The sequence below is a fragment of the Triticum urartu genome, chromosome 7A (assembly GCF_056163025.1).
Source record: "Triticum urartu cultivar PI428250 chromosome 7A, HENAU_Tu73, whole genome shotgun sequence".
Classification (NCBI taxonomy): Eukaryota; Viridiplantae; Streptophyta; class Magnoliopsida; order Poales; family Poaceae; genus Triticum; species Triticum urartu.
Window position 1 is genome coordinate 554,558,093 of NC_141879.1, and position 14,880 is coordinate 554,572,972.

Here is a 14,880-nt window from a genome sequence, read left to right on the forward strand (position 1 = left end):
CTACTAGGCCCGCCTGCCGTCTCGCTCGCCGCTCCGCTCCTCGCCGGCCGCCGCCCTTGCAGTTCTACATGCCGAGGAGGCTGTAGAACCGCGTGTAGTCGCCGCCGCCGTCGTCGTCATCGTCGCCGCCTCCGCCTTGGCCGCCGTCCCTGCTGCAACCCTCCCCCGGTTGGCGCGGCGGGTTGGACGGTCCGGCGGCGTCCTCGTCGTCGTCGCTATCGAGGATCACGACATCGTGCTCATCCTCGCGCACACGCTTGCGGGCGGCGATCTCCTCCAGGGCCCGGGTCTGCTGGGTCATCTCAGTCCGGAGGTAGTCGTCGCGCGCCCACTGTAGGGCGTCCGCGTCGGAGAAGCCGCTTCGGGCTATCTCCTCGTACTCCGAGGGGAGGCTGGGCTCTGGTTTGGGCGCGACGAGGACGAGGCGGCCCGAGGCGGGGCGGAGTCGGCGACGCGGACACCGGAGCTGTGGGTGCGCCGGCTGACAGGCGTGTCGTCCTGGGGCTCCGGCTTGATGGGGCGGAGGCAGGGAGAGCCACCCGACCGACCGGACGAGGAGGAGGACGCCCCGGGGTCCATGCGCCTCGGCGTCCACGAGCTCCCACAGCGGCGAGAGAAGGACAGGGGCTCCGGGTACTCCAGCCTCGGCGTGTTGCCGCCCTCGATGTACTCGAGGACGGCCTCCAGCATGTGGCCGGGCACGCCCCACCATCGGCGCCGCCCATCGGGGTTGAGCCTGCCGGAGGGCACGACACCATTGGTGGCCTCGAGTTGCTCGGCGTGACGGTGGCGGAAGTACGGTTCCCAGAGAGGGCTGTCTGGGACGTAGCGCGGCCCCTCCCTCGCCGCCCGCGGCAGAGAGGCGCGGATACGCGCGATCTCCGCACGCCGCCCTGCCCCGGTGGGTGGTGGTGGCACCGGGACCCCACCGACGCTGATTCTCCACGCACCGGGCACCCGCATGTCCGGCGGGACCGGGTACTCGGCCTCGAAGAGGAGCTGAGTTTCGTCCTCGTGAAGGTGGCGGTGGCCCAAGCCGTTCGCCGCCGCGCCGTCCCTGGAAATCGTTCGGCCATTTTTTTGAACTGGGACGGTGAGGGGAGGGGGAGGAAGGGGAGAGAGGGCGCGTCGGCGGTGGAGACTCTGTGCGTGCCATCGGCGAGCTGGGTCGGCTTATATAGGCGGAGGCGGCGCGAGCACGCATGGCCGCCTCGTCTACGCGTGGCATGCGCGGAGACGCGCGTCGTCACGCCTTCACTGCGCCGCCTGTGAGGCATCAATGGCGGAGGCTGACCGGCGCGGCAGCGCGCGGCAGCGCGCGGCAGCTTTGGCATTGATTCGCCGCGGGAAACGAGGCGATGAGGACGCGGCGAGAAGCCAGACGGGTCGCTGGCAAGGAGGGCCCGTGGCTCTTTCGTGCCAAAAACGATTCGCCCGGCGCCCCCAAGCGCCCCCAGCGCACCGGGTTCGGGTTGGGTCCGCCGGCGCCAATTTCGACCCGAGTCGGCGAAAATTGGGCCCTTGAGGGCACGACTGGGCCGATTTTTTGGCGCCGACGACCGAAAAGTCGCCTGGAGGGCCTTGTTAGGGGCGCGGCTAGAGATGCTCTAACGCCACGCCGCCTGGACGGCCAGACCGTCCGTTGAAATTCGGGTGGATGACTCCAAGGTGTGCGGAGTGCGGTACAGCGGTAGCGGGTAGTAGTAGGTACTACGGATGAAAGCGAAGACCCAAAGGAGTCGCCACGTCCTGAATCCATGGGCATATGCATTCAGTTTTTGAAAAATGCATTTTAAACATGTTTAAAATGTTGAAAATTTTAAAAAATAATTCATGCATACATGTTCATAAGTGTGTGCGCGCGGCACAAAGTTTTGTGGAAAAAATGTCATTTTGTTTTGTCTCCGCTAACAAGACAAATTGCAGTGCTTCTAAATAACATTTTACGACACAATTTTTTATCTTTTTTGCTCAAGCCACACAAAAAAGTTATTTTTCCTGAAACCTTTTGCACGCACATAAACACACAAAGACGTTTTCGTGCAACCTTTTTCAGATTTTTTAGCATTTAGAAATGTGTTTTTCAAAGTGAGTTTATATGTACCCAGATTCCCGATGCACTTCCAGACCCAAAGTGACCTTCTCACCTCGATCAAATGAGCTCGAGCGAACATTAAAATCAGAAATTTTTGAAAAAAAATCATTTTTATTTCAGCAAACATTGACAAAAGTTTAACATGCGTGTAAATTTTCGTGATGAAATCACATTCGTGGAGCTATGGAAAAAAACCAAAAAGATGTTCCAAAAAATATTTCTTTTACCATCGATTTTGTTTATTTTGTCCACACTTTCAGGAATGTGATTTCATCACAAATTTTTGCATGCATGTACAAAATTCTTAATGTTTGTTGCAAAAAGAATTCAGATTTTTTATTTTACTATTCAAACAAGCTCAAATAGTCTATGAAAAATCCTTACTCATTATTTCTCTTCTGAAGAAATGAGCCATGAGCTGAGAATAGCACAATAGCAGGCGTCGGTTGTACGCCAGGTCACCATGATGTAGGGTAGAACCCTAATCGCCCGATCTTTCACAAAAGGAGTGGATCGCGCGATGAACATGAAGAACATGAGGATGGAAACGAGGGAAAAGACACGAGAGGAACACGAGAAACCAACAAATATGATCACACATGCGCTAGATCCATGAACACAAAGGAAGATACACGATCCAAAGTCAACAACGGATGATACAAGAGGTAACCGGTCTTCTCCGTGAGGAGGTCTTGATGTTCTTCTCCGCAAGGAGGTCTTGAATCCAAAGGGATCTTCTCCGAAGAGGCCGCGGTCTCTCTCAAGAAGTAGATCCTAAGTGGATGAGCGTAGCTCTATATCTAAATATGAGCTAAACCAACGCTAACCCTAACTAGGAGGAGGTGCAGGAGTATATATAGCTAGGTCCATGAAGGGGTAAGTGGGAGAGGGATACATGGGCCTCGGGCCCAATCTCTGTATGCAGACAGGTACCGGACGTCCGCTGAGGACCGGTCATCCGGTGGCTCGTGGGCTTCCGGACGTTTGGTTGTCGCCGGACTTCCGCTCACTTTGGCTCAGTTGAGGTGGCACCGGACGTCCGGTAGCTGGCGGTCGTCCGGTCGCCGTTCATCCGGTGTCGTTGGTCTTCCGCTGAATTGGCTCGGGTGTAGATGTACCGGTCATCCGGTGGGTGCCGGACGTCCGCTAGCTGGGAGGGGCCGGTCGTCCGGTGTCGTCCGGACGTCCGCTCGCTGGAGCTTCTTTGGCAGCTCTTCTTCTTGTGTCTTCGTTTCCACGCTTCCCTCGTGGATGGTGTAGTTGTACACTTGCGCTCGCACTCCTCCTCATCGTCCGTAGTGTTCCAACAATACCTATGCATGTACGCGAGTGGAGTGTCAAGTAGTATACCATCCTCAAAGGGGTCAAGTGAACACGCGTAAAGGAGATGATTCACCTATGTGTATGTGAAGTGGATGTCGAACGTGTCACTTGCCAAATGGACTCTTGACATGGTGATGTCCGTAGGATGCTCCGCATCATCTCCCCTCCCTTGGGAAAGATCCGACCTCGGATCAAAAACCAAATCACCATGGGAAAGAGATGGCTTCGCCGTGTAGGAGTGGACGTTCACTAAGTAGTCATCATCTTCAAGCTTGAAGTGGGCACTCTCCAATGTCGCACCATCTTGGGATTCCTTCAAAAGAAGAAAAGATAACAAACACTTGGAAAAACAAATTTGGTTAGCATTAGTGCAAAACCAAGCATTCAAGAGGTGATTCACCAAACAAGTGTCGTCATCATGCGAAGCATATGGTTTGACAAAGGATAGTGACATGGCATGTAAGAACATAAATTGAGCACAAGCAAAGATATCATGGGAACATGCATGTGAATGTGAGGTAGTGATGCAAATATGTGTCACAAGAGAAGAAGCATCTACCTCAAGTTCATAGCAAACATGTGCAGAGCGCTCAATGAAAGGTCTATGGTAGGCATAGGAATCATTCACAACACCAAAAGAAATGAAGTGTCTAAACACATGGGTCAAGTGCAAGACAATCCAAGCATAACGTGCATAGGGTTTAGTGAAGATAGTGTGGCACTCAACACAATAGAAAGAGCAATTGTTCATCATGTGTGAGGCAATCAAGGCAAGCATGTAGCAATCAATGGGACATGGCATATGTGAAGTGCTGATATTGTTGCAACCAAACATATGAGAGGAGCAAGTAAACCAAGAATTGGATGCAACACACAAGGCATATATATCATGATGCATGGAATGGTGAAAATGACAACTCAAAGCAAGATCTCTAACAAGTGTGCAATCAAGTGGTCCAAGTTCATGGTTTGGGGGTTATCAAAAGAGAAGGATATCACCTTGAAAGCATGTCCTTGTGCGTCCTTCACAATGCCGAAGTACAAGCAAGTGCGATGTAGAATCGTCGTGGTAGGAGGTGGTTCGCTCTCAAGAGCTCGAATGGTCAACTCACGTGACGTGGAAGTTGACACGAGGTCCAAGTTTCCTACACATGCACAAAACAAGGCAAAGAACATATGCGCATGGTAGATAAACACATCATCCATCATGATGGTTCTCTTCTTTTGCACATAACCATTAGAAGTACAAGTGCATGAATAATATGATGCAACAATGGCTGGCACTAGGTATATGGTGCAAAGAGGCAAGACAAGCATGCTTCACAAGAAAAATGTCAAAATCTCCAAATATATGCGAGAATGATATGGGGGCAAACTCATTATCAAGACTAAAGGCATAATTGCACTCAATACATGGAAAATCATCTAGCACGAGAGAGGCAATATATGGAGATATATGACGGCAAGCAATAACAATCATGTGCAAAGTATGTAGATGGTTGTCATCAACCGCATGAAGCGAGCAAGTTTGAGTCATCAGTGATGCAACAAGGCAAGCAAACATAGTAATCAAGTTGTGCAAGCTAGTAGTGCGAAGATGCAACATACTAGAGTAAATCATGGCAATCATGTCATGAGAGCAAATAATAGGCATAGGCAATGCACATGACACATCGCAAGCACGAACACAAAGCAAGATGAAAGTATCATCATAGGCATGGGGCACAAAGCAAACATGGCAATAACAAGCAATGTCTCCACCAAGCTTGCAAATACACATACAAGTATGAGAATCAATCATCATGTGTAATGCAAAGCATGGGCCATGAATGCATGGCAAAAGCATAGTAATGTGCATATCATGCAAAGTGAACATGGCAAGATGGGCATAGAATATGTAATGGACAATAACCCATAGCCAAGTGAGGGTCATGTAGAAGAAATGCGTGAAGTCTTTGCGCGAAGAGAGAGGTGGGAAATGTCGTGGATCTAAGACTGACAGTAGAATGGGGGTAGGTATGAGGAGGCAAGATCCTAGCTATGGAGTGGTTGTACACACGAGTTTTACGAGTTCAGGCCCTTCTCGGAGGAAGTAACATCCCTATGTCTCGGTGCCCTGAGGCGGTCGACTGGATTATATGTGTGTGTGTGAGTTTACAAAAGTGTGAACCCTTGTCCCAGAGGAGGGGGGTGGCTTATATAGAGTGCGCCAGGACCCCAGCTCCCCTCCGTTACTCAGGGTTCAATGCTCATAAAGGAAAGGCGTTACTGGTAACGTCTACAGTAAAATGTCATAAATGCTCATAATGCTATGGTTTAAGTCCTAACCGTTGCAGAGTGGAGGGTTCCCCATCTTCTGGTGGTCGAGTGTCTTCAAGGTGGTCGAGTGAGCGCATCTCTGCGGTCGAGTGGATGATGATTTCTCTTCAACTGCTTTCGATTCTTTGTAAAGATGTCCTTGGCGAGGGTATGCTGGACAGGTCCATGACCCTACCCTAGGTACATAGCTTCATCATTAGCCCCCGAATGGATCAGGTTTGAGTGAGGAAGGGGTTGAGAACACTTCCAACCCACTCTTTGCGCTATGAATATACCTTGTCCTGAAACAATGAGTTGAGGAGATGACGTCGACTCCTTTCTCAATCGCCTTGGTCCATTCTTGGTTGTTGTCGAGTGAACTTTCATGGTAGAATTCCGAATGATGATGTAGAGGGTGTTTGTCTTCAGTCTGACAGGTTGTTCTGCTCTCCGCGGATCTCACGGGATTCAAATTTTGGGAAGTGCGCCAGATGGGAGGAACCGAGGTTATCGGGACGGATTAGGCAAGTCTCCTCGATCCCCGCGCCACCTTTTTCGCCACGTAGTGCGCGCGCGACTGTTGCGGGATTTTTTTAGATCGCTTGGGTCCACCAGTCAGCCACTCGGTGGAAGGCCTTATAAAAGGTCTCGGGCCAGGCCTCTGCTCCGCACGCTCCCATTCTCTCTTCTCTTTCTCCCGATCCCTCTGCCACTCTCGCTTCTGCCTCGTCGCCGGACCTCCGCTCGAGCTCGATCCGCCACCATGGGGAAGGATAAGACGGGGGCGCTGGAACGCGTGAAGAAGGCGACCATGAAGGCGAAGGGCAAGCGGACCAGCCGGGGCGGATCCTCGTCGAGGTCCGGCCTGCCGGCGGGCTGGATCCAGGGCGACTGGATCCGCTCGGCAATCACGCAGGACGACCTTGACGACCTGATGGAGGGGGGATTGATCTCTCACAAGTCGGCTCGGCTCCTGGGGGACGAAACCGAGCTACATCCTAGAGAGGGTGAGTGTGTCCTCCTCGCAACCCACATAGATCGCGGATTCTCACAGCCTCCCCACCCTTTCTTCCGGTGTTTTTTGAACTTCTTTGGGGCTCAGCTCCACCATTTCACTCCAAACACCATAGTCTATCTGGCTGCTTTCGTGTCCATGTGCGAAAACTTCTTGGGCTGTCGACCGCACTGGGGGCTTTTCAAAGACATCTTCACTTGTCGTTCCCAGTCGGTCAAAAAGGCCAAGTCAAGTGACGAGAGGACGCGGGTGATCCAGATGTGTGGTGGTCTGGGGATCCAGATGAGGAGCAAGAGCACTTTCCCAGCGATGATCCTTCCTGACTCGGTCCGGGGCTGGCAGTCGACTTGGTTTTACTGCAAGGATCAGCCAACCCCTGGCCAGTCGACTGGACTTCCTCCTTTTTCCTTGGCTCGAGTGGATAAGCCTGCTCCCCTGAAGGTAGTTCCAGAAGAGAAGGCGCAGGTCAAGGAGCTGGTTGAACAGGTCATCCAACTTGTCCGCGACGGAGTGACCAGGATGGATCTGCTGGAGGTCTTTCTCGATCGACGCGTCCAACCTCTTCAGGCGCGCGATCATCCGATGTGGATGAACTCTGGGCTTGAGGATACCACTCGGATCCACCCGGAGGAGGTTAGCAAGGATATCTTGGAGAACTGCTTGAGGGGAATCACTGGCAACAAAGACAACCCTCGGGGATCCAGGAGGGTGATTCCATTCGACAACTCGCACCAGCTGGAGCAGGTATATTTCTGTTTTATCAAGTATCTTTCCGATTCACCACGTGATGTCCCGTTTGTGGTCGACTGAATGTCTTTTGATTGTTACTCTTTCAGGCCCTCATTGAAATGTACTCCATGCCCAACGGAGTGCAGGACCCAGGCGCTAAAGAAGAAGGGAGCGGGGGCGAGAGCGGCGAGGAGCATTCGGAAGCCGAGGAGGACGAGGAGAGCGATGAATCGGCCGATGAGGAAGAAGTCGACTCGCCTCCTCGCAGGGAGAGGAGGTCCAAGCACACTCATGACCCGGCACGCGCTCCGGACTTGGTGACTGCGCCGATCGGGCAATCCTCGAAGCGCCCCAGGACGTCTTTCCCGACGCCGACTGAGAAGCCTCCAAAGCAATCCAAGGTCGCGCCGCTTCCAGCGCCGAAGTGCCGAAAGCCATCTCTTCCAAACCGCCCAAAGCTTTGCCTCGGATCAAAGTGACCGTTCCTACTATCTTCGGGTAACCATCTGACTTGTCCTTTATGTGGATTCGACCCACTAGGTGTAACCGATTGAATGCGGGCCTTTGCAGTGCTGCTACGCCAGGGACCTCTTCATACCAGTACCGGGACGAGGAAATGTAGGATGCGGTAACCTCTAACCCAGGTATGAACTCTTGCGATTTCGATTCTTGATCCTTTTAGGGTCGAGTGGTTCACTTGGGGTCGAAAGTTCTGTCTTGCAGCTCCACCCAACATCATTGACCTTCCGGACGACGACGAAGATGTGGCTCCTAAGCCTAGGAAGAGCAAGAAGGTAATAGCTGGCAGGGTGGCTCGGCAAGAACCAACTGCAACGCCTCCTGTCTGTCAAGCTGAAGGCGCGGGCAGGGCCACTATGACGTTCGCTGCACCCTTGACGAGTGGGCATCCCACGCGGTTGACCGCACCTGTGGTTCCTTCAACCATCCAACTCCACACCACGGAGCCTCAAGCAGCCGCGCCTGGGTCGTCTGCACATTTTTTCACCAGCTACCCCGTCCCAGACAACCAGTCGGAAGCGGCTGCGGAAGCCATCCGACAGGCTGATAGATGATGGAGCGGGTGAAGATAGTGCACGAGAGCAATCAGGCTGCCTACGACGCTAGTGCCGCCCTTCGGGCCAATGTCCAGGTGAGTAGACTTTCCGACTGTTTTTGTTCTCGAAAAATCTTCTTCTGCACAATCTCCTATTGTTCGTGTTGAATTAGAGCACCCACTGGGTGTTGCTGTCGTTGTTGGTAGTTTCGCTCTTCCACTCGGTCTGGGCGAGTGGGATCAGAACCGGTGGGGGCACGCCAAGTGCACCCACTGGGTGTAGTCCCCGAGACCGCGGTCGACTGCTGGCAGTCGACTGTGGTCTGAGTTCTTCTTTCTTGATGGCGCAATTGTTCTTTCTCTCTCTTTTTTTTACTCCTTGCACTCGACTCCGGCGGGCCGGTCAAGTGGGATCAGAACCGGTGGGGGCACGCCAAGTGCACCCACTGGGTGTAGTCCCCGAGACCGCGGTCGACTGCTGGCAGTCGACTGGGGTCTGAACAGCTTGTTGTCCACTTCTTTAGGTTTTATTCACTCGGAAATGAACTGCCTTCGAACCTATCGATTGATCTGTCCCTTGCCTCCTGCAGAAGTCTTGTACTCTTATCTCCAAGTTTGCCGAACTCGAAGAGAAGCAGAGGCAACTCAACTTAGACTTGGAATTGGCTCAGCAAAATCTGAGAAAAGCTCAAGACGAGGCCGCTGGTATGGAAGGTAACTGATTGCTGACTGAAGTTCAATATATCTCTTTGATATCTTTTTTGATTCGATTATTTCTTTTTGCAGAGAAAGTCAAGTTGGCTCTGGACAAGAAGGACTCGGACCTCGCCGCCGCGCAAAAAGCAGCCCAAGACAAAACCGTTCTCGCAGACAAGAAGCTTGCTTCAGTCGGAACGCTTGAAGGAGAGGTGACTAGACTGACATCTTGTCTTAATGAAGCTAACCGCGAAGTGACCAGCCTGAAGAAGGATAAGGTCGTCCTGAACGAAAAGTTGGAGTCTGCGATCCACAAGAGGAACGACACGGAAGCTTATCTGAGGACCCTCGCTAAGAAGCTTTATCTCGTGCTGGGAGGTATTTCTTTTAATCCGACTGTGTTGATGCTTGCCATCGAATTTTGCTTGGTTGATTGAACTGACTTTTGGCTACAGAACTCTGTCAAGACTTTGACGAAGAAACTGGAAGGATCGAGACGGGTCTGGACCCTATCGCTTCCCCGGTCTGCGACGAAATTGCGATGAACGTGCTCCGACTGGAGTCCCGTATCGCCAGCGCCACAAGCTACCTCGCACGCCTGAAGGAGGTTGTCTCTCGAATCGACTCGACGCTTTCGCTGGGGGCGATGCTTCAGAATGATCTGGAATCACTGATGACTCGACTGAACGAGATCCCTGACCGAGTGCAAGAATGGAAGAAATCCTCCGCCCAGTGTGGTGCTGACGTGGCGCTGTCCCTGGTGCGAGTCCATTGCAAGGAGGCTCGTGAAGACAAGCTGGCTGCGATCAAAGTCGCTAACACCAAAAAGCACGACTTCCAGTCCTTCATGGAGACTTTCATTGCTGCCGCCACTCGGATCGCTGATGGGATCGATCTGGACTCATTCATGGAGCCTGCCAGCCCTCCTCCGGCCGAGTGAACAATCTTATGAAACTTGGATACACTTTAAATTTGCCTCGGAACGCCGAGTGGTTTCTGTAACCGTTAAACTCCTTCGGGCTTGGTGCCCGAGTACCTTTGATTCGCTGCTTGGAACCTTTTAGTATTTATCTGAATTTGGTTTATCTCCGAATGTGCTTGTGTTTGCCTCCGGATGGACTTTGCTTGCTGCACCTCTTCGTCCTTGCGGATAGGGATGGAGCGGACGTTGTATTTGTGCCGCAGCTCCAAAGGAGAAGGTGGCAGTCGACCTGCACCTCGTCGTCCTTGCGGATAAGGATGGAGCGGACGTTGTATTTGTGCCGCAGCTCTGAAGGAGAAGGTGGCAGTCGACCTGCACCTCGTCGTCCTTGCAGATAAGGATGGAGAGGACGTTGTATTTGTGCCGCAGCTTCGAAGGAGAAGGTTCCAGTCGACCTGCACCTCGTCGTCCTTGCGGATAGGGATGGAGCGGACGTTGTATTTGTGCCGCAGCTCCGAAGGAGAAGGTTGCAGTCGACCTGCACCTCGTCGTCCTTGCGGATAGGGATGGAGCGGACGTTGTATTTGTGTCGCAGCTCCGAAGGAGAAGGTTGCAGTCGACCTGCACCTTGTCGTCCTTCCGGATAGGGATGGGTCTCAAACTTAGGCGAGTGCTCGACTGCAGCTAAGCCCCCGAGTGGGAGGATTTCTCTCCACTCGGTAGGATTTTTCCAAACGTAGGCGAGTACTGGACTGCCGTTAAGCCTCTTAGTGAGAGAACTTAGGCGAGTGCTCGACTGCAGCTAAGCCTCCGAGTGGGAGGACTGCTCTCCACTCGGTAGGGTTTTTTCAAACTTAGGCGAGTGCTGGACTGCCGTTAAGTCTCCTAGTGAGAGAACTTAGGCGAGTGCTCGACTGCAGCTAAGCCTCCGAGTGGGAGGACTGCTCTCCACTCGATAGGGTTTTTTCAAACTTAGGTGAGTGCTGGACTGCCGTTAAGTCTCTTAGTGAGAGAAATTAGGCGAGTGCTCGACAGCAGCTAAGCCCCCGAGTGGGAGGACTGCTCTCCACTCGGTAGGGTTTTTTCAAACTTAGGCGAGTGCTGGACTGCCGTTAAGTCTCTTAGTGAGAGAACTTAGGCAAGTGCTCGACTGCAGCTAAGCCCCCGAGTGGGAGGACTTCTCTCCACTCGGTAGGATTTTTTCAAACTTAGGCGAGTGCTGGACTGCCGTTAAGCTTCTTAGTGAGAGAACTTAGGCGAGTGCTCGACTGCAGCTAAGCCCCCGAGTGGGAGGATTGCTCTCCACTCAGAAGGATTTTTTCAAACTTAGGCGAGTGCTGGACTGCCGTTAAGCCTCTTATTGAGGGAACTTAGGCGAGTGCTCGACTGCAGCTAAGCCCCCGAGTGGGAGGATTGCTCTCCACTCGGTAGGATTTTTTCAAACTTAGGCGAGTGCTGGATTGCCGTTAAGCCTCTTAGTGAGAGAACTTAGGCGAGTGCTCGACTGCAGTTAAGCCCCCGAGTGGGAGGATTGCTCTCCACTAAGAAGGGGCGGAGCAGCTCGGTGTTCCAAGCCCGTGGCTCGTCTTTCTGATGCTCGATACTGTAAAGATGGTATGCTCCATTGTGGAGAACTTTGGTGACGATGAAGGGGCCTTCCCAAGTTGGAGCGAGCTTGTGTGGTTTCTGCTGATCCACTCGAAGAACCAAGTCTCCTTCTTGAAAGGCCCGACCCCTCACATTCCTGGCGTGGAATCGACGCAAATCTTGCTGATAAATGATCGAGCGGATCAAGGCCATCTCTCTTTCCTCCTCTAAGAGATCGACTGAATCTTGCCGGGCCTGCTCTGCTTCTGCTTCGGAGAAGAGTTCAACTCGGGGTGCGTTGTGGAGCAAGTCACTTGGCAGAACAGCTTCGGCTCCATAGACTAAGAAGAAAGGAGTTCTTCCAGTCGACCGATTAGGAGTTGTCCTTAAACCCCACAGAACTGACAGAAATTCATCAACCCAAGCACCTGCTGCGTGTTTGAGATCACGCATCAGTCGGGGCTTCAGTCCTTTGAGAATTAGGACATTGGCTCTTTCTGCTTGTCCATTCGACTACGGGTGAGCAACAGAAGCATAGTCGACTCGAGTGCCCTGAGAGGCGCAGAAAATTCTAAACTCATCGGAATCGAAGTTCGACCCGTTGTCCGTGATGATGTTGTGTGGGACTCCATATCTGAATGTCAATTCTCTGATAAAACTGACAGCGGTGCTAGCATCAAGGTTCTTGATAGGTTTGGCTTCGATCCATTTGGTAAACTTGTCGACTGCAACGAGCACGTGAGTGAAGCCGGTTTTACCGGTCCTCAGCGGTCCAACCATATCCAGTCCCCAAACAGCGAAGGGCCAGATGAGGGGAATGGTCTTCAGGGCTGACGCTGGCTTGTGAGACATATCAGAGTAAAATTGACAGCCTTCACATCTGTCGACTATATCTTTCGCCATCTCATTTTCTCGTGGCCAATAGAATCCAGCTCGGTATGCTTTAGCCACGATGGCCCGAGAGGACGCATGGTGGCCACAGGTCCCCGAGTGGATATCATTGAGGATCATTCGACCTTCTTCTGGTGTTATGCACTTCTGACCGACTCCAGTCACACTTTCTCTGAACAGCTGCCCTCTTATCACAGTAAAAGCTTTAGATCGGCGGACGATCTGTCGAGCTTCTTCTTCATCCTCTGGGAGCTGTTTCCTGAGGATGTACGCAATGTAGGGCACCGTCCAGTCGGGAGTAATGGCCAGAACCTCCATGATTAGGTCGACCATAGCTGGGACCTCAACTTCAGTCGGATCCGTGGCACTCTTGGGTTGCGGGGGCTCTTCAGTGAAAGGGTCTTCCTGAACTGTCGGTGTGTGAATATGCTCCAAGAACACATTGCTGGGAATGGCTTCTCTCTTGGAACCTATCTTTGCCAATTCATCGGCTTCTTGATTTTTCAATCGGGGGATGTGGTGGAGTTCTAACCCCTCGAACTTCTTCTCAAGCTTTCTCACCGTGTTGCAGTAACCAGTCATGGCTGGGCTTCTGACGTCCCACTCCTTCATCACTTGATTAACTACCAAATCGCCAAGTGAGATGGCCATGCGCAACCCATACAGGAGTGCTTCATACTCTGCTTCATTGTTGGAGGAATCAAAGTGAATCTGGAGGACATATCTGAGCTTGTCTCCTCGGGGGGATACCAGAACTACTCCAGCACCAGAACCGTTCAACATCTTGGATCCATCAAAGAACATGGTCCAGTGCTCCGAGTGAACTTGAGTCGGCAGTTGCTATTCGATCCACTTGGCGAGGAAATCTGCTATTGCTTGGGACTTGATAGCTTTCTTTGCCTCAAACTTGATATCCAAGGGAAGGAGTTCAATCACCCATTTTGCCACTCGACCAGTTGCATCCCTGTTGTGCAGAATCTCTGACAATGGAGTGTCGCTGACGACTGTAACAGAGTGATCTAAGAAGTAGTGTGCAACCTTCTTCGTGGTCATGTAAATTCCATAGACAAGCTTCTGATAGTGAGGATATCTCTGCTTTGACGGGGCCAGGACTTCGGAAATATAATAAACTGGGCGTTGAACTTTCTACGCTTTTCCTTCTTCTTCCCGCTCGACCATAAGTACTGTACTGATGACTTGTCCAGTGGCTGCTATATAAAGCAAAAGAGGCTCTTTGCTAATTGGAGCAGCAAGCACCGGCTGGGTTGAAAGCAGCGCTTTTAGCTCTGCAAATGTTGCATCAGCTTCTGGAGTCCACTCGAACTTATCTGATTTCTTTAGCAGTCGGTACAGAGGCAGCACCTTTTCACCGAGGCGAGAAATGAATCGACTTAGGGCGGCTAAGCAACCAGTAAGCTTCTGGACATCATGCACACACACAGGGCGTTTCATTTGGAGTATAGCGCCTACTTTCTCTGGGTTAGCATCGATTCCTCATTCCGAAACAAGAAAACTGAGCAACTTTCCGCCTTGAACTCCAAACGTGCACTTTGATGGATTGAGCTTGATATCATACCTTCTAAGGTTGGTAAAGGTTTCAGCGAGGTCGGTCAGCAGGTCGGAACCTTTACGTGACTTGACCACAATGTCATCCATGTATGCTTCCACATTCCGACTGATCTGAGTGAGCAGGCACTTCTGAATCATTTGCATAAATGTGGCTCCAGCATTCTTCAAGCCGAATGGCATTGTGACATAACAGAAGCACCCGAACCGAACCGGGTGATAAAGGTTGTCTTTATTTCATCGGGTCCGTACAGACGGATCTGGTGGTACCCAGAGTAGGCATCCAAAAAGGACAAACGCTCGCACCCAGCAGTCGAGTCGACTATCTGATCGATGCGAGGGAGAGGGAAGTGATCTTTCGGGCAGGCCAGATTGATATGCTTGAAATCGATGCACATGCGGAGTGAGTCATCTATCTTTGGGACCATGACAACATTGGCTAACCACTCGGAGTGGTAAATCTCTCGGATAAACTCAGCTGCCAAAAGCCGAGCCACCTCTTCGCCGATTGCTTTTCTTTTCTGGATGGCGGACTGTCGAAGATGCTCTTTGACTGGTTTCACTTTCGGGTCGACTCGCAAACGATGCTCAGCCAGTCCCCTGGGAACACCTGGCATGTCAGAAGGCTTCCATGCAAAGATGTCCCAGTTCTCACGAAGGAACTGGATGAGCGCTTCTTCCTATTTGGAGTCGAGTGTGGTCGA

General features: G+C 52.0%; 2 protein-coding genes across 2 annotated transcripts; one reads left to right on the forward strand and one right to left on the reverse strand.

Moving 5' to 3' along the window:
- Positions 1–366: 366 nt before the first annotated feature.
- Positions 367–7,310, reverse strand: LOC147960413 (uncharacterized). Its single transcript, XM_087533336.1, has 2 exons — positions 7,216–7,310; positions 367–1,057 (listed from the first exon to the last, which is right to left on the reverse strand). Exons 1-2 carry the CDS (start codon positions 7,308–7,310, stop codon positions 367–369), a joined length of 786 nt encoding a protein of 261 aa, XP_087389462.1.
- Positions 7,311–9,221: 1,911 nt separating this feature from the next.
- LOC147960414 (uncharacterized) lies at positions 9,222–10,150 on the forward strand. The gene is made up of 3 exons (XM_087533337.1): positions 9,222–9,228; positions 9,301–9,588; positions 9,666–10,150. The coding sequence occupies exons 1-3, from the start codon at positions 9,222–9,224 to the stop codon at positions 10,148–10,150; spliced, it is 780 nt and encodes a 259-aa protein (XP_087389463.1).
- The last annotated feature ends 4,730 nt before the right edge of the window (positions 10,151–14,880 follow it).